This window comes from Lissotriton helveticus, chromosome 8 (assembly GCF_964261635.1).
Source record: "Lissotriton helveticus chromosome 8, aLisHel1.1, whole genome shotgun sequence".
Lineage (NCBI taxonomy): Eukaryota > Metazoa > Chordata > Amphibia > Caudata > Salamandridae > Lissotriton > Lissotriton helveticus.
This window is the reverse complement of record NC_136069.1, coordinates 355014094-355032913: the sequence shown is the minus strand read 5'-3', so window position 1 is coordinate 355032913 and position 18820 is coordinate 355014094. Positions and strand designations below refer to the sequence as shown.

At 44.9% G+C, this 18820-nt stretch overlaps 1 protein-coding gene across 1 annotated transcript in view; it reads right to left on the bottom strand.

The window, feature by feature from the left end:
* The window catches only part of LOC144771636 (cilia- and flagella-associated protein 337-like), a 556113-nt gene that overhangs the window by 138702 nt on the left and 398591 nt on the right, over positions 1 to 18820 (bottom strand). The window contains exon 21 of the mRNA XM_078656000.1: positions 2426 to 2485. Coding sequence (XP_078512126.1) covers positions 2426 to 2485 — 60 coding nt within the window. The remainder of the gene's footprint in view (positions 1 to 2425; positions 2486 to 18820) is intronic.

Below are 18820 nucleotides of genomic sequence, written 5' to 3'. Positions count from 1 at the left end.
TTCAGGCAGCAGAACTGAGAGGCTCTGCCTCTCTCACATATTTATCCAGTGCTCTCTTGCGACAAGCAGGGGAGCATCCCTGTCCGATGAGGTGCAGGTCAACGGCTCAAAGAATGACAACTTCCTCCAAAGTCTTGTCCCAGAAAGCACAATTCTCTTAAAATCCATCATGGCTGAAATTCCAGCAGAGCAGCAAGAGCTACTTATACCAAACTCAAAGTATGGTTTATTTCCATAAACTACCCCCCACCCCCTCACATCTGTGAATTCCTTCCTTAAGCCTCCCATCTGGCAGGGAGAGGGGGTGGGCTTGGCTGACAGGCCTGCTTAACCTGTTCTTCCTTTGACGCTAATGCTTTATGGCCCGACCCCATCCTCTGGCATTCCTGTGGCCCACTAAGCTCCCTCTATCAGATAGCCTCTGCCTGCCCAGGCCACTTATTACCTAATCAAGGCAGCGTGGCTAATTCCCTCAGGGCTGACCGATCTCGGAATAGTACTAGAGGCTGGATTTAGGCTTACAGAAAATAAAGTCTTATGACTTATTTTCTGTACAAGTTATGATAAATTCAGCAATGCTGAAGTTGCTGGATTTATCAATACCATTCTTTTCAGCCTTTGAATGATATTTCATACTTTCCCAGCAATAGATATGCATCCATAAAATATTGCCATGTTAGCCTATGAGGCCAACTATCATCAATGGCAAAATCACGTGTGCAATGTCTTCCTCACCAGTTTTTATAAACCCTGTGCTCATAATTACAGGACCCCCACCCCTGAAACACCTAGGGGAGACCAGGGAGTTCCTAATATGCAAATCCGATTTTGGTTATGAGTTCCCAGTGCCCACAGCATCAAAGTCAACTTTGTAATGAATTTCCTACACTGAGGAAAAATAAAATGGGCAGCTTTCACTCACCAGGATTTATAAAACATCCTTTAATAGGACCCTGCTTATAGTTACATGACCCCACCCCTGGAGCACCTAGGGGATTCCTGGGGGGCACTAAAATTGTAAAAATAAGGTTGATTAATACTTTAAAAGCACCCATACCACCAAAGTCGAGTTTGCAGTGAATTTTACTTTTAAAAGCAGTGCTGCAACACAGGGCTGCTTTTAGAATGACCTCAGACTCTCAGCAGTGTGCACATGAAAGTGCAACTAAGACTGCTGGCCCCTAAATTACCATGCCCTATTATATACTATGGACTTATAGGGAGTTTTTATCCCCTTGCCCTATTGTGTACTAGAGACTTATAGGGTAGGTCATCCCAATTATAAGAGTGCCTCAATGCATGTGTTTGTGTTTAACATAGCAGTGGACCTGGGCCTGACTAGCAAAGCCCAGGGCACAGTCCGAGCCAGCTACCACCAGTGTCAGTCAGCACAATAAAAATAGGGGTTTAACAGGCAAAAAAGGGTGACTTTCCAACAGGTGTTCACCATTTCCTTGAGGAGTTCTGCCCTGCAAAGAATCCTTTAACATTGAGGAGAAGTTTCCTACCACCAGTGCTCTGATGTTTGATGCAGGAGTGATGCATCCATCTTCTGTCCTAACAGTCCTTCTGATATAGTGTGGACGCATGAGTGAGTATTGGAGGTGGGAGGCTCAGGGCAAGAGGGAAGTAGGTGCAAGAACATGATATAATATAAATACCTCTTGTGTCCTCTTCCCTACCCTTCAGGGTGCACAACCCCTGATTGGTCTTTGGGACACGCTGATATACATTTACTCAGGTGAAGACACAGCGCCAAGGGTCGTCCTGTATTCACTGCTGTTTTTTAATATTTTACCCACTTCCCCTTTCCTCTGTGTGTTCACTTTGGGTGAGCAGTTCTTATTTCTCCGCTGTGGAGAACACGAGGGGAGTGGTCGGAATATCATCTCTCCGTCGCCCCCGCAGACCAAAGTACTCAGGTTAGTGGTACGCTTTGACAATCTGACAGTCCCCCCACATAGGAATGTCACGGGAATGGTTTTTTTAAGTTGGGCAAACTACCCTCCCTTGTGACAGAAGAGAACTTGGTAACAGTGGGTGCTCATCTTTGTTTACAATCACTCATTTTGTAGCCTGGTTAGTAAATGTTCCAAAAGCAGTCCTAGATAGACCTTGCTAATAAATATTAGGTACGCTGAGTGTTCCAGCATGAATGCTAATCCTAATGTTATTGATCACATTGATTGGAAACACCTGCAGGGGCAAGATTATGGTGCTGCTAACTGAGGTTGGTTGTCAATCAGTAATGGTTATGTTAAAATAATAACATATGTTTAATAAAACATGGAATTTGACATTTGGATGAGGTACTACACGTGTTCATGTGCGTTTATTGGTCTACATGTTCTAAGTAACATGCTAGCAGGCCACGTTTATTTTCACAAACATGACATAAATATTTTAAAGGAGAAAACCAACTTACTAGATCGTCCTGCCAGTGAGGTAGTGGTTTCCGAAAGTGGTGCAGGTCCCCTTCAAGATCCTTTGAATAAAGAAAAAAATGTACGACAGACTTGAAAATCATTGAGGTTTACAGAGTGTTTCTATTGAAACGTATTTCAGTTAGCCAGAGAAGGATTTTCTGTAGTCACCAACTAGTAGTAAAATATGTAAACAAGTATTATTTTCCTGGTGAGTCGATTTACCGCTAGGCCATGATTTGTTTTGGTTTTCTTGTTTAAAAACAGTTTTTTAAATTTAAAAAAATTGCAATATCAACACTTTAGAAAGATTACAAAACACTATGGAAGTCGATGGCACCTGGAAAGAACCCTTGTTTTGATCTATTAGCTAGAACCCATTCATGAGCTGTACACACCTGGAACCTTTCAAACAGCTATCTTGTATAAGTCATACTCTAATAACGCCAGGCGCACACTGGATAGCAAAAAACCTAAAAAATGCAACAAGATCAGTGTAACTCCTCATACAGCAAGCAAAGCCACCCATGCCATCCCTATTACAAAGAATGTTGGGGACTGTGCCAAAATTACCTTTTGAGCCCAGGTGCTCCCTTTTCCTGAAAAACAAGGACCTCCTATGCCATTTGTTGCAAGCTGGCACCCTTTTATTCCGATTTATGCAGGGGCATAACAAACGCCCCCGCAGCCCCCGCGGTGCGGGGGGGGGGGCCACTCTCCACAGTTGATGAAGGATGCCGGGGCCCCTCAGCTCTTCTGAGAGCTGTGCGAGAGGCTTGCGCTAAAGCAAGCCTCTCTCCCTCTGTGTCTGAGGCAGGTGCAGCCTGCTCTGAGCCCCGAGCCCCCCTCCCTCTGACTGAAGAGAAATAAAGTATCAACATTGTTTCTTTTCAGTCAGCCGGAGGCATGCCCAGGACAAGGGTGGGGGTGGGGGCCCAGAGACAGCAGTCTCCACTGCTCCTCTGAGGCAGCACAGAGCCCGGCTCCACTCTCTCCTTTCCATAAGCAAAGCCCACCCCACAAGAGAAGAGAAGAGACAAGGATAAGGATGGGGTGGGGTGGGGCCGGGCCCTAGCCCCAGAGAGCAAGAGCAGGGGACAGCACAGAGCAATGCTCGGGAGTGGGGCCCCCCAGAGAGAGCATTCTCCAGGGCAAAGCTCATATGAGAAGGAATGAGGCAGCAAAATGGTGCCCTCAGGTAAGCACTCTTGTTAGAACACACCATGGGCATCCGCAGGGAGGGGGGAAGGGGGGGGCAAAAAGGATGCAAGGCAGAGGGGAGAAGGGTGCAAGGTAGAGAAGGGTGCAAGGGGGGGAGAAGGGTGCAAGGCAGAGAGGAGAAGGGTGCAAGGTAGAGAAGGGTGCAAGTCGAAGGGGGAGGAGGTTGCAAGGCAGAGGGGAGAAGGGTGCAAGGAAGAGAAGAGAAGGGTACAAAGCAGAGAGGAGAAGGGTGCAAGGCAGAGAGAAAAAGGATGCAAGGCAGAGAGGAGAAGGGTGCAAGGCAGAGGGGAGAAGGGTACAAGGCAGAGAAGAGAAGGGTGCAAGGCAGAGAGGAGAAGGGTGCAAGGCAGAGGGGAGAAGGGTGCAAGGCAGAGGGGAGAAGGGTGCAAGGCAGAGAGGAGAAGGGTGCAAGGTAGAGAGGAGAAGGGTGCAAGGCAGAGGGGAGAAGAGTACAAGGTAGAGAAGGGTGCAAGGCGGAGGGGAGAAGGGTACAAGGCAGAGGGGAGGAGGGTGTAAGGCAGAGGGGAGAATGGTGCAAGGTAGAAAAGGGTGCAAGGCGGAGGTGGAGTAGGGTGCAAGGCAGAGAGGAGAAGGGGGCAAGGCAGAGGGGAGAAGGGTGCAAGGCAGAGGGGAGAATGGTGCAAGGCAGAGGGGAGAATGGTGCAAGGTAGAAAAGGGTGCAAGGCGGAGGTGGAGTAGGGTGCAAGGCAGAGACGAGAAGGGTGCAAGGCAGAGGGGAGAAGGGTGCAAGGCAGAGGGGAGAAGGGTGCAAGGCAGAGGGGAGAATGGTACAAGGCAGAGGGGAGAATGGTGCAAGGTAGAAAAGGGTGCAAGGCGTAGGTGGAGAAGGGTACAAGGGGGAGAGGGAGAAGGGTGCAAGGGGGAGGGGGAGAAGGGTGCAAGAGGGAGGGCTAGAAGGGTGCAAGGCAGAGGGGAGAAGGGTGCAAGGGGGATGGTGATGAAGTTAAAAATGTGCCCCCCTTGGAAACATTCCTGCAGACGCCCATGGAATGCACACTACTTTGTGAGGGAGAGTGGGAGAGAGTGGAGAGAGAGAGAGTGGAGAGAGAGAGAGTGGAGCAAGAGAGAGAGTGGAGAGAGAGTGGAGAGAGACAGTGGAGAGAGAGAGAGAGTGGAGAGAGAGAGAGTAGAGAGAGACAGTGGAGAGAGAGTGGAGAGAGTGGAGATAGATAGTGGAGAGAGAGAGAGTGGAGAGAGCGTGGAGAGACAGTGGAGAGAGTGAGCGAGGGAGAGTGGAGAGAGAGAGAGTGGAGAGAGAGAGAGTGGAGAGAGAAAGAGTGGAGAGAGAGTGGAGAGAGATTGGAGAGAGAATGGAGAGAGAGTGGAGAGAGAGAGTGGAGATAGTGGAAAGATTGGAGAGAGAGTAGAGAGAGAGTGTAGAGAGAGTAGAGAGAGAGTGGAGGGAGACAGTGGAGAGAGAGAGAGCAGAGAGAGAGAGTGGAGAGAGAGTGGAGAGAGAGTAGAGAGAGAGTGGAGGGAGACAGTGGAGAGAGAGAGTGGAGAGAGAGTGGAGAGAGAGAAAGTGGAGAGAGAGTAGAGACAGAGTGGAGAGAGACAGTGGAGAGAGACAGTAGAGAGAGAGAGAGAGAGTGGAGAGAGAGTAGAGAGAGAGAGAGAGAAGGGAGAGAGGGTGGAGCGAGAGAGTGGAGAGAGAGTGGAGAGAGAGGAGAGAGAGAGAGTGGAGGGAGACAGTAGAGGGAGACAGTGGAGAGAGAGTGGAGAGAGAGAGAGAAAAAGTGGAGAGAGAGACAGTGGAGAGACAGTGGAGAGAGAGATTGGAGAGAGAGACAGTAGAGATAGACTGGACAGAGTTGAGAGAGAGAATGGAGAGAGTGGAGAGAGAGTAGAGACTGAATACTGACTGACTGACTGAGAAACTGACTGAGAGAGAGACTGGCTGACTGAGAGAGTGACTGACTGACTGACAGAGAGAGAGAGAGACTGATTGAGAGTGAGACAGACTGACAGAGAGAGAGAGACTGACTGACTGACAGAGACTGACTGAGAGAGAGAGACTGAGAGAGAGACTGACAGAGAGAGGGACTGACTAAGAGAGAGACTGACTAAGAGAGAGACTGACTAAGAGAGAGAGACTGACTGACTGAGATTGAGAGAGAGAGAGACTGACTGAGAGAGAGACTGACTGACAGAGAGACTGACAGAGAGACTGACAGAGAGACAGAGAGAGAGACTGAGACTCTGACAGAGAGAGCGAGAGACTGACTGCCAGAGAGAGAGAGACTGACAGAGAGAGACTGACAGAAAGAGAGAGAGAGAGAGAGACTGGCTGACTGAAAGAGAGAGACTGACTGACTGAGAGAAACTGACAGAGAGAGACTGTGAGAGACTGACTGACAGAAATGGAGAGACTGAATGACAGAAAGAGAGAGACTGACTGACTGAGAGAGACTGACAGAAAGAGAGAGATTGAGAGACTGACAGAGAGAGGGAATTATAGAGAGACTGACAGACAGAGGGGCTGACAGACAGAGAGAATGACAGGGAGAGAGACTGACTGAGAGAGAGAGACTGACGGAGAGACTGACAGAGAGAGGGACTGACTGAGAGAGACTGACAGAGATACAGACTGACTGACAGACTGACTGAGAGAGAGAGAGACTGACTGACTGACTGACTGACAGACTGACTGACTGACAGACTGACTGACTGAGAGAGACTGACTGACTGAGAGAGACTGAATGACAGAGAGAGATATACTGACTGACTAAGAGAGAGAGACTGACTGACAGCGAGAGAGACCGACTGACTGACAGACTGACAGAGAGAGAGAGAGAGACTGACTGACTGACAGACTAACTGACTGAGAGAGACTGACTGACTGAGAGAGACTGAATGACAGAGAGAGAGAGACTGACTGAGAGAGAGAGACTGACTGACTAAGGGAGAGAGAGGGAGAGATACTGTGATGGAATTGGGGTCAAAGTGTGTATGAAGCTATGCAATGCCTCTTAAGATTGCTATTGTCTACTAATAAAAATGTATTATCAAAATGTGCTCTTTGTAGTTACATCTGCTTTTGAAATACTGCATTGTCGCATTGTCTAATGTTTTAAAACGGAAACGAGAAGGAGCAGTGGATGCACTTTTGTCAAAACTGAACGATAAGTGGGCCCAATGTTGTATATCATGACAGGAGTCTGGATCAGGAAACCACCAAACATTGGGCAAACGTCCCCGGTCTACCGATGGCAGGGACCCTGTAATGAATGGACCACCACGTATGATAGCCTGCTGGCAGACTAGGCCCAACCTTTAACTCCACCATCCAGTGTTACCTATAATGGCTGTATTGGTGACAGTGGCATAACAATAGCCCTGCATCCCCTGCAGTATGGCAGGTCGCTGGCCTGAGAGCTCTAGAATGGCACGGAGGAGGTGGGGGGCCCCCTCAAGTTTCGTTACACCACTGGATTTATGAAGCACCATAAGCCCACTGCAATTGCCTTAATGTAGCACCAGCCCCACTGAGCTCCAGGTCGAAATGAATACTCAGACCTTCCGCAAACAACTCAAGACTCTGCTATCTCCCTAGTCCGTCCCCTTCCATGTTGGTCCATAGCGGTTGGACACTTCCGGGTAGCCATGCGCTCTACAAATGTCTTTTCATTTATTTCATTCATTCATGACAATATCTAAATTCGAATCAAGTTTTTAAGTGAACGGTATTACCCCTGTTTTAGTTACAATTTGTCTGAAATAGGATACGTTGGATTTTGGAATTATGGTGAGGAAGCATCTTGTACCCAGTCTGAAAAAAAATAGCAATTAAGAATTAAGGGAAATTAGGGATTTATCGCTCTCCTTGATGGAAAGGGGAAGTTATTGACAAAAATCTTGCTAACAAAATAGTATGCACGGGTGTGAAAAGCAATAAATCTCCCAACAGGGCATCCACTGCAGAAATCGTATTAATCCTGAGTATCCATTTATTCAAACACCAATAGAGTCGTAGGGATGTCCATCTGCATCATCAACTGTTCAGCGGGAACTGACAAGGAGCAGAGAGGAATGCCCTGGGCAAGGAGGATAGAGCAATAACCCGGACAACATGATCCTGCCCTGCTGTCATTAATAGGGTTCCTGGACCGGAGCACGTGGTGACAGCTATAATTGAGGGAAGTAGCAAACCAGCAATGGGTGTGTGTTGGCCCTCCTATTGTTTGAGGTTCATAGTGTAGGCCAACAAACAACAATGGAAACCGTGCATTGCTCTCCTTGAAGAATCATCAAGAAGTACTTTAGATCTCCTTTGACCACAATTAGTAACGTCGGGAGAATTTTAAACCTTTAAATGCTAATGCGAATTTCCACACATAGGAGCTGGGTTTAATGCTGTGAGGGGGTCACTAAGTTTTATGTGGTTCAAATACTTGATTTTAATACCTAGAGTGTTGTGATTTTAATTGCTACTTTGCACCTGCACTGAAGGAGCTGTGTTTAATGCTCCAGGGGGCTTGAACAGTGCATGGTGAAAGATTAGGTCAGCGTACTAGTCTTCAGACGCTGGCACGCTCGCTTGGCCTCAAAAGGGGCTTATGACGTAACCGTGCAGCGGATGCATGCAGTGGGCATGCCACTGGCGCGCCCAATGCGTGCCTAAGGCAAGCCTGTCCGCGCCCGTCCGGCCCGACCGGGTCCAGGGGCCAGAACCACTGCCGGTTTGCCGGAAGAAAAGCCTATTTATACCATGGAGCAGCTTAACTTTCATAGAGGAGTGCTAAGTAGTAAGTGCACACACTCAATGCCACCTGATAGTTTTATTAAGCACTGTCGTACCTGTTGCTTCAAATTTTGTCCCGTGCTTGAACCCCCCTCAGGCCAACTTACTAAGGAAGTCATTAAAATGTTTTTATTGAACTGTCGTTCAATATCTAAACATGCACTGGAAATCTACCTTTTATTAGAAGAAGAGAGCCTGGATGTCCTCTTTCTAACAGAAACTTGGTTGAACAAAGATGCTGACCCTGTAATTGTCCAAACCCTCCCACCGGGCTACGCAATGCAGGGGCTGGATCGGGTTACAGGTAGGGGAGGCTGATTAGCCATTATTTATAAAAACAAATTTAACTGCTGCACCTCTATAAATCCCCTACCAGACTGTGAAAGCACTTTTTTCACTTTAGGCATCTCGCCAGTTAGGACCTTCTCAGGGATTTTGATATATCGTCCTCCAGGCCCTCTAGGTACATTCTGTATGGAACTTTCCGATACTGCAGCCAATCTAGCTAGCTCTCTCCCTAATTTTACATTATTAGGGGATTTTAATCTTAATGTTGATGATACCTCACTCCTTCCCATATTGGAATTAGTAGAGCAGTTGGAGACGCTTCAATTTATTCAGTTAGTTGGCGGTTCTACACATTGTGAAGGCCATCTACTCGACCCCATTCTCTCAAATCTTTCAAATCTTCTGGTCAAGGACCCTACTCCGGTGTCTTGTTCCGACCATTATTTAATTCCATTTTTATGGATAACACAGGAGGTCATTACTCCAGTTGAGAGAACTAGCAAACTAGTACGGGTTTGGTCGAAACTGCCTACAAAATCCTGGGTGACTATCCTGGAAGATACTTGTTCTATCCTCGAAACTAATCCGGTCACTACGAATGATGATCTTGATAGTAGGTTAGCACTATCACTTGAAACTATTCTTCCAAAGAAATGGATTCACAATAAAGTAGGAGCCAATCTGAATGTGTGGTACACTCCCAAACTTCGGGAGTTTAGACAGTCCAACAAAAAGCTGGAAAGACATTGGAGAGAGTACCCCTCAGTAACTAACAAAATCAAATATAGAAATGCTATAAAGATTTACACATCCAAAATAAAAGCTGCCAAAGCTCTCTATCATGAAGAGAGAATCACTTTGGTGGCAAATTGCCCACGCAAAGTATTTTGGATCACAAAATCACTTTTAACTCCTCCTGTGCCCCCATTGCCTTTGTGGATATCTCCTTATGCTGCAACCAAATTGCGAAATTCTTTTCTGATAAAATACAAAGTATTTATAAGTCCTTTCCTCTGGCGACAATCTCACAAACCTTATCCCCACCTGATGGGACAGCCCTAGATGGAGATGGCCGGCTGGAGGCTATTCCCCCCCTTAGTTTGACCTCACTTCAAGGGCTTCTTAGTCACCGTAAATCTGGACCACCTTCGGACGTTGCTCCTCCAAACGTTTTAAATGTAATTTCTGAGACTGTATTCCCGGTAATTTTAAATGTGATAAATGCTTCGTTGGCAACAGGATTAGTACCCTCCCAATGGAAACAGGCAATGGTCAGAGCCCTCCTAAAAAAAAAAAAAATAGACCCTGACGTGTTGGTAAACTATAGCCCTATCTCACTATTACCAGGAAATGGTAAATTAGCTGAGAAGCTCGTAAACCATACTCTCTCATCTTTTTTGGTAAATAATAATCGTCTTTAACCCGCACAGACCAGGTTCAGACGACAGCAAGGCACAGAAACTGCACTCTTAGCAGTAGTGGAAGAATCAAAAAAAGATTTGGATGGAGGGGTCTGCGCTGTTCTTATTTTATTAGATCTTAGCGCAGCCTTCGACACGATAAACCATCATCTGCTAATTCAAAGACTTAGGAAGGCAGGAGTTACAGGAACTGTGTTAAAATGGCTACAGTCCTTTTTAAAGGACAGATCCTTTGTAGTCTTTGAGGAGGAAATCACCTCAAAGCGAATGCCCCTTAGATGTGGGGTTCCCCAGGGATCTTCCCTGAGCCCCACTCCTAATGTCTACATGAGTTCCCTGGCAGAAGTAGTAACACATTTTGGCATTCAGATCATCGCTGATGATACCCAGTTGGCAGTTTCGCTTAACCAACTGGATGACTCAGGCTCAGGGCTAGTCTTATGCCTTGAAAAGGTGTCGAGTTGGATGGGCAGCTCTTGTGTAAAACTCAATGGAGCTAAGACTGAGCTGGTGCTCTTAGGCAACTCGACGACGTCGAACATAGGCTCATTCTGGACTAGCTGTCTGGGGACAACACCTGTCCCAAAAGAACAATTTAAGAGCCTGGGTGTATGGCTGGATCGCAATTTTGATTTTAAAGAGCAAGCACGTAAGGTTGCAGCCTGCAGCTTTGGGGTTTTAAGAATGTTAAGAAAGATCCTTCCCATGCTACCCTTCACTGCTAGAAGACTGCTGGTCCAAGCACTAATTCTGTCACACCTTGACTATGCTTATGCTCTATATTAGGGTGTATTTCCTTCCATTTGGAAGAAAACTGTTATTAAACCACTCATCAAAAACAGTACTCTAGACCCCACCAATGTCACCAGCTACAGGCCAATAGCATGTCTCCCATTTCCAGCAAAAATTGTGGAAAAGATCCTGAATGTGCAGATTTCCGAACACATTGATTATAACCATTATCTAGACGACTCCCAATTTGGATTTAGGAAGGGACACGGCACTGAAACCGCCCTAATCAAAGCCTCGGATGAAATCAGGATGATTATGGACGGTGGGGGGGCCGCAGTGCTTATACTGCTTGACCTCTCCGCGGCATTTGACACGGTCGATCATGGTATTCAGATTGACCGTGTCATGGCAACAGGAATATCAAAAAATGCTATTTCCCTTCTTTCCTCCTTTCTCACCAACCGGGAGCAGTCCGTGGCGTTTGGTAATTTTTCATCACCACCATTTGTTCTACCTTGTAGCGTTCCCCAGGGATCCTCGCTAAGTCCGACACTTTTTAACATCTATGTGTCTGACTTGGCGAGGATCATTAAAGCGCATCATCTAGCTTTAACATCATACGCAGATGATACTCAGCTTGTCCTGGCGGTTAGTAATAACGGACAGAAAGTGGCCCGCAACTTCCAACTTGGAATGCTTGCAATAAGTGAGTGGATGACCGAGAATTGCCTTAAACTATACTTGGATAAAACGGAGGTAATGGTTTTTGGCAATCTCTCTCCGGCCTGGTCCCCCACTTGGTGGCCAGTAGATCTCGGACCCTCCCCCACCCCGGTCACCAAGGTTAGAAATCTAGGGGTGATTTTTGACATCAAATTGTCATTCTTTATCATGCTAATGCAGTGGTCTCCTCCTCGTTCTTTACTATAAGAATGATCAGGAAACTTCTCCCTTATCTCCCCACAAGCATGGTAAAAACCTTAGTCAGCACCCTGGTGATGGCGCGCATTTACTATTGTAATGGTCTCCTGGTTAATGCCCAAGAGAGAGTAATAAACAAACTACAGCTGGTGCAGAATGCAGCTGCCAGACTGATCACAGGGACACCCAAGTTCAAACCTATCTCTGAAGTAATCAGGCAGCTCCATTGGCTACCGGTAAGACTTAGAACTAAATTCAAAGCCTTATCTATAGCCTATAAGACTATCCATGCAGGACCTGCTTTCTTGAACCAATCTCTATGTCCCTACAGACCAGCACGAACACTACGATCTTCTACAGCAAGCCTCCTAGAGGTTCCAAAAACTAAGAAAGTATCTTGGGGTGATAGAACTTTCACAATCACGACTACTAAACTGTGGAACACCCTGCCACACCAAATCAAAATCAATACATCCTTAATAACTTTTAAGCAGCTAAAGACCTGGTTTTTCAATCAATAATCACCCACTATACAGTCATTCTATCCTTAAGCGCCGAGACATCTATGGGTATTTGTGCGCTCAATAAATTCCATAAATAAAAAATATATATATATATATCTGGGAGCCCCACTCACCTCCATCATAAAATTGCAGGTAGTACAAAACTGTGCATCTCGGGTGCTTATGAATACTTCTAAGCGCCTTTCAGCTAAGCCTGCACTTGCATCGCTTCATTGGCTGCCCATTCAAGAGAGAATTCAGTTCAAGGCTTTGTGTATTACACACAAATCTTTCTCAGGTAAAGGCCCACCCATCATCAGCTCCATTATTCAACCCTGTCCCCCGAACAGGTCTTTAATGTCAGATAGTAAACAATTGGCAGGAGTTCCAGAAATAAGAACAAGCATTTGCAATGCAATGGGTCTCGCATTAGGAAAGTTTGAGCTATTGGTCTTGTAAATGACACATTTTTTATTTATGTGTTGGTTTTGAAAATAGCGAAATGAATAGCTTTGTCATTTACAATGCCAATACTTTTAACTTTTGCAAATGTGACACCTATAGCATTTGTAATGCAACATGTTTTGTATTTACGTGACTTAGATGTATTAATATTACAAATAACAGTGGCTTTTAATTTTTTTTAAATAATTAATACTTAAATAAAAGTTATTGTAATTTATGATGGCAATAGCTTAAACTTTTGTAAATACCTTTTGTGAAGATTATGTTCAGTGTATTTTATTGTGACGAAAATCCAAGAACAGAAGTGAAATATTAACATCTTTTTGTGACATTTGTAATTAAGCTTGAAACATTGAGAGAACATATTTGAACCAGTTGTTGTTGAATGGTTGCACAGATTGATGCTGTGGTGGCACTGAGTGATGTTGTGGTGCGACGAGTGATGCTGAGGCGTTCAGTGATGCTGTGGTAGCGCACAGTGATGTTGTGGTGCCCCTGAGTGATGCTGTGGTGGTGCGATAGATAGATAGATTGAGTGCGATAGATAGATAGAGTGAGGGTGATAGATAGATAGAGTGAGCGCGATAGATAGATAAATAGCGTGTGGGCGATAGATAGATAGACAGAGTGAGGGTGATCGATAGATAGATAGAGTGATGGCGATAGATAGAGTGAGTACGATAGATAGACAGATAGAGTGAGGGCAATAGATAGACAGATAGATAGAGTGAGGGCGATAGATAGATAAAGTGAGGGCGATAGATAGATAGAGTGAGGGCGATAGATAGATTGAGGAGATAGATAGATAGATAGATAGATAGATAGATAGATAGATAGATAGATAGATAGATAGATAGATAGATAGATAGATAGAGTAAGGCCGATAGATAGATAGCTAGATAGATAGATAGATAGATAGAGTGAGGGCGATAGATAGATAGATAGAGTAAGGGCGATAGATAGAGGGTGATAGATAGAGTGAGGGCGATAGATAGAGTGAGGGCGATAGATAGAGTGAGACCGATAGATAGATAGATAGAGAGTGAGGGCGAAAGATAGATAGATGGCAATAGATAGATAGAGTGAGTGCGATAGATAGACAGATAGAGTGAGGGCAATAGATAGACAGATAGATAGAGTGAGGGCGATAGATAGATAAAGTGAGGGCGATAGATAGATAGAGTGAGGGCGATAGATAGATTGAGGGTGATAGATAGATAGATAGATAGATAGATAGAGTAAGGCCGATAGATAGATAGCTAGATAGATAGATAGAGTGAGGGCGATAGATAGATAGATAGAGTAAGGGCGATAGATAGATAGAGGGCGATAGATAGAGTGAGGGCGATAGATAGAGTGAGGGCGATAGATAGAGTGAGGGCGATAGATAGAGTGAGGGCGATATATAGAGTGAGGCCGATAGATAGATAGAGAGTGAGGGCGAAAGATAGATAGATAGAGGGAGGGCAATAGATAGATAGAGAGACGACGATAGATAGATAGATAGAGTGAGGGCGATAGATAAATAGCGGAGGGGGATAGATAGATAGACAGAGTGAGGGCAATCGATAGATAGATAGAGTGATGGCGATAGATAGAGTGAGTGCGATAGATAGACAGATAGAGTGAGGGCAATAGATAGACAGATAGATAGAGTGAGGGCGATAGATAGATAAAGTGAGGGCGATAGATAGATAGAGTGAGGGCGATAGATAGATTGAGGGTGATAGATAGATAAATAGATAGATAGACAGATAGATAGATAGATAGATAGATAGATAGATAGATAGATAGATAGATAGATAGATAGATAGATAGATAGATAGAGTAAGACCGATATATTGATAGCTAGATAGATAGATAGATAGATAGATAGAGTGAGGGCGATAGATAGATAGATAGATAGAGTAAGGGCGATAGATAGATAGAGGGCGATAGATAGAGTGAGGGCGATAGATAGAGTGAGGCCGATAGATAGATAGAGAGTGAGGGTGAAAGATAGATAGATAGAGGGAGGGCAATAGATAGATAGAGTGAAGACGATAGATAGATAGATAGATAGATAGAGTGAGGGCATTAGATAGATAGAGTGAGGGCAATAGATAGATAGATAGATAGATAGATAGAGTGAGGGCGATAGATAGAGTGAGGGTGATAGATAGAGTGAGGGCGATAGATAGATAGAGTGAGGGCAATAGATAGATAGATAGATAGAGTGAGGGTGATAGATAGAGTGAGGGTGATAGATAGAGTGAGGGCAATAGATAGAGTGAGGGCGATAGGTAGATAGATAGATAGATAGAGTGAGGGCAATTGATAGATAGACTGAGGGCGATAGATAGAGTGAGGGTGATAGATAGATAGATAGATGTGTGTGGTTGTGTGTGTGTGTGTGGTTGTGTGTGGTTGTGTGTGTGTGGTTGTGTGTGTGTGGTTATGTGTGTGTGTGGATGTTTATTTATGCATTTTTATATAGGGCGGACTTTACCCCAAGGTGTCAGAGCTGTGTGTGTGTGGTTGGGTGTGGTTGTGTGTGTGGTTGGGTGTGTAGTTGTGTGTGTAGTTGGGTGTGCGGTTGTATGTGTAGTTGTGTGTGTGGTTGTGTGTGGTTGTTTGTGTGGTTGGCTGTGGTTGTGTGTGTGTATGGTTGTGTGTGTGTGTGTGGTTGTGGTTCTGTGTGTGTGGTTGTGTGTGTGGTTGTGTGTGTAGTTGTGTGTGTGGGTGTGTGTGTGTGTGTGTGGGTGGGTGTGGCTGTGTGTGTGGCTGTGTGTGGTTATAACTTTCTCAAATGTGACACCTATAGCATTTGTAATGCAATATGTGTTGTATTTATGTGACTTACATGTATTGATATTACAAATAACAATGGCTTTGAATTTTTTTAATAATGAATACTCAAATAAAAGTTATTGCAACTTATAATGGCAATAGCTTAAACTTTTGAAAATAACTTTTGTGAAGATTATGTTCAGTGTATTTTATTGTGACGAAAATTCAAAAACAGAAGTGAAATGTTAACATCTTTTTGTTACATTTGTAATAAATCTTGAACCAGTTGTTGTTGAATGGTTGCACAGATTGATGATGTGGTGGCGCTGAGTGATGTTGTGGTGGCGACGAGTGATGCTGTGGCGTTCAGTGATGCTGTGGTAGCGCATAGTGATGTTGTGGTGCCCCTGAGTGATGCTGTGGTGGTGCGATAGATAGATAGAGTGAGGGCGATAGATAGATAAATAGAGTGATGCTGTGGCGTTCAGTGATGCTGTGGTAGCTCATATTGATGTTGTGGTGCCCCTAAGTGATGCTGTGGTGGTGCTGAGTGATGCTGTATGCTATGCTATGTTTTGTTTTGCTATCCTATGTTTTGTTTTGTTATGCTATGCTATGTTTTGCTATTCTATGCTTTGATTGGTATGCTATGCTATGCTGTGTCATGCTCTTATGCTATGCTATGTTTTGTTATGATATGCTATGTTTTATTGTGTATTATTATGCTATGCTTTGTTTTGCTATGCTATGTTTTGTTATGCTATGCTGTTTTCTTATGTTTGGGATGCTATGCTATGTTTTGCTATGCTATTATATGTTTTGTTTTGCTATGCTATGTTTTGTTGTGTTTTGTTAAGCGATGCTATGTTTTGTTGCGTTTTGCTATGTTTTGTTATGCTATGTGTTGTTGTGTTTTGTTATGCTATGTTTTGTTATGTTATGCTATGATTTGTTATGCTATGCTATGTTTAGTTTTGCTATCTTATCCTATGCTTTGTTTTGTTATGCTATGCTATGTTTTGTTGTGTTTTGTTATGCTATGCTATGTTTTGTTGTGTTTTGCTATGCTATGCTTTGTTATACTATGCTATGTTTTGTTATGCTAAGCTATGTTTTGTTTTGTTATGCTATGCCAAGCTTTGTTTTGCTATGCTATGCTATGTTGTGTTTTGTTATGCTATGCTATGTTTTGTTGTGTTTTGTTATGCTATGCTATGTTTTGCTATGCTTTGCTATGCTATATTTTGTTTTATATGCTATGTTTTGTTGTGTTTTGTTATGCTATGCTATGTTTTGTTGTGTTTTGCTATGCTTTGTTATGCTATGTTTGTTATGCTAGACTTTGTTTTGTTATGTTCTGCTATGTTTTGTTATCTTATGCTATGTTTGTTCTGCTATGTCTTGTTGTGTTTTGTTATGCTTTGTTTTGTTATACTATGCTATATTTTGTTTTGCTATGCTTTGTTATGTTATGCTATGCTTTGTTTTGTTATGCTATGTTTTGTTGTGTTTTGTTATGCTATGCTATGCTTTGTTGTGTTTTGCTATGATATGTTTTGTTTTGTTATGCTATGTTTTGTTTTTCTATCCTATGCTTTGTTTTGTTATGCTCTGCTATGTTTTGCTATACAATGCTTTTTTGTTATGCAATGCTGTGTTTTGTTATGCTATGCTATGTTTTGTTATGCTATGCTGGTGAGGGTGTGTGAGGGTGTGTGAGGGTGAGTGAGGGTGAGTGAGGGTTTATTAGGAGGTGTCAGGGGGTGTGCGGGTGAGGGTATGAGGGTGAGGGTGTGTGCGGGTGAAGGTTTGAGGGTGAGGGTGTGAGGGTGTGAGTGTGAGGGGGTGAGGGTGTCTGAGGGTGCGTGTGTGTGAGGGTGTGAGGGTAAGTGAGGGTGTGTGAGGGTGAGGGTGTGTGAGGGTGAGGGGGGGTGAGAATGAGGGGGTGTGAGGGTGAGGGGATGTGAAGGGGTGTGAGGGTGAGGGGGTGTGAGGGTGTGTGAGGGTGTGAGGGTGAGGGGGTGTGAGGGTGAGGGGTGTGAGGGTGAGTGAGGGTGAGGGGTGTAAGGGTGAGGGGGTGTGTGAGGGTGAGGGTGTGTGGGGGTGTGGGAGTGAGGGTGTGTGCGGGTGAGGGTGTCTGTGGATGAGGGTTTGTGTGGGTGAGGGTGTGGGGTTGTGAGGGTGAGGGTGTGTGAGGGTGAGGGTGTGAGAGTGAGGGGGTTTGAGGGTGTGAGGTTGTGAGGGTGAGGGTGACGGGGGTAAGGGTGACGGGGGTGAGGGTGACGGGGGTGAGGGTGAGGGTGTGTGAGGGTGTGAGAGTGAGGGGGTGTGAGGGTGAGGGGGTGTGAGGGTGAGGGTGTGTGAGGGTGAGGGGGTGTGAGGGTGAGGGGGTGTGTGAGGGTGAGCAACAATGTATGGTCTGAAAGGTGCTTGTGAATTTATGAAAGGTAAACCTTGCACAAATACATATACATTGCACCTATCACTATACTCTAACTATACACACGTTTGTGGAGGAAGAGAATGGTTTATACTTGACTTTTGTAGAACTGAAAATGAAGGAGCACTGTAAACATCCTACTGATCCATGCTCTTAGCAGTATACATACAAGCTGGAAACCGAATACCTTGTACACAGAATTCATTAAAAAGGCTTCATAAACTGATAACGGATATTTTAGAAACAGAAACAGGTCTCCATGAATGTGGGGAAACAAAAGGGGTGAAAATATTTGCCTGCAATTGAGACACTGTAATTTAAAATAAGTAGGGTGTATGAATATTGAGGTGGAGCAGTGTAAAAAAAAAGGGTGCAGAGTGCAGCGAAACAGTGGGTGGAGTATGTATGGAAAAAAAAGACCCCTGGGGCACGGTGGGGATGCTGACAAAGGGTCCAGTAGTGCAGATGTGACTGAGTGATGGTTGTGCTGCATAGGGAGTGAAAAGGGGTCCGGTGTGTAGAGGGATCGATGGGGAGCAGTGCACGGGCACTGGTTGAAGCTAAGCAGAGGAAAGGCAGAGCTGGGTGGTCCTGTTTATGACCTGCGGAGAGCGTGAAGTGGCTGCTGGCAAATGGAATCAAAGCGGCCGCGGTCGCTTTGATGTTCTTGTCTTGTCTTGCTTTGTGGGAGGGGTAGGGGGAGCGAATTCCTGTGCACGCGCCTGGCTCACATGAACTGTATGCGATCCGCAGTGGGTAGACTTTTGAAAGCAGCTTACTAGAATCTCGCCGATAACAATGCTTACGCATTGCTTCATAGAGACCTAAAAACACGTAGTGGAGGTAATCTCTTCTCGTACAATGGCGCTAAATTA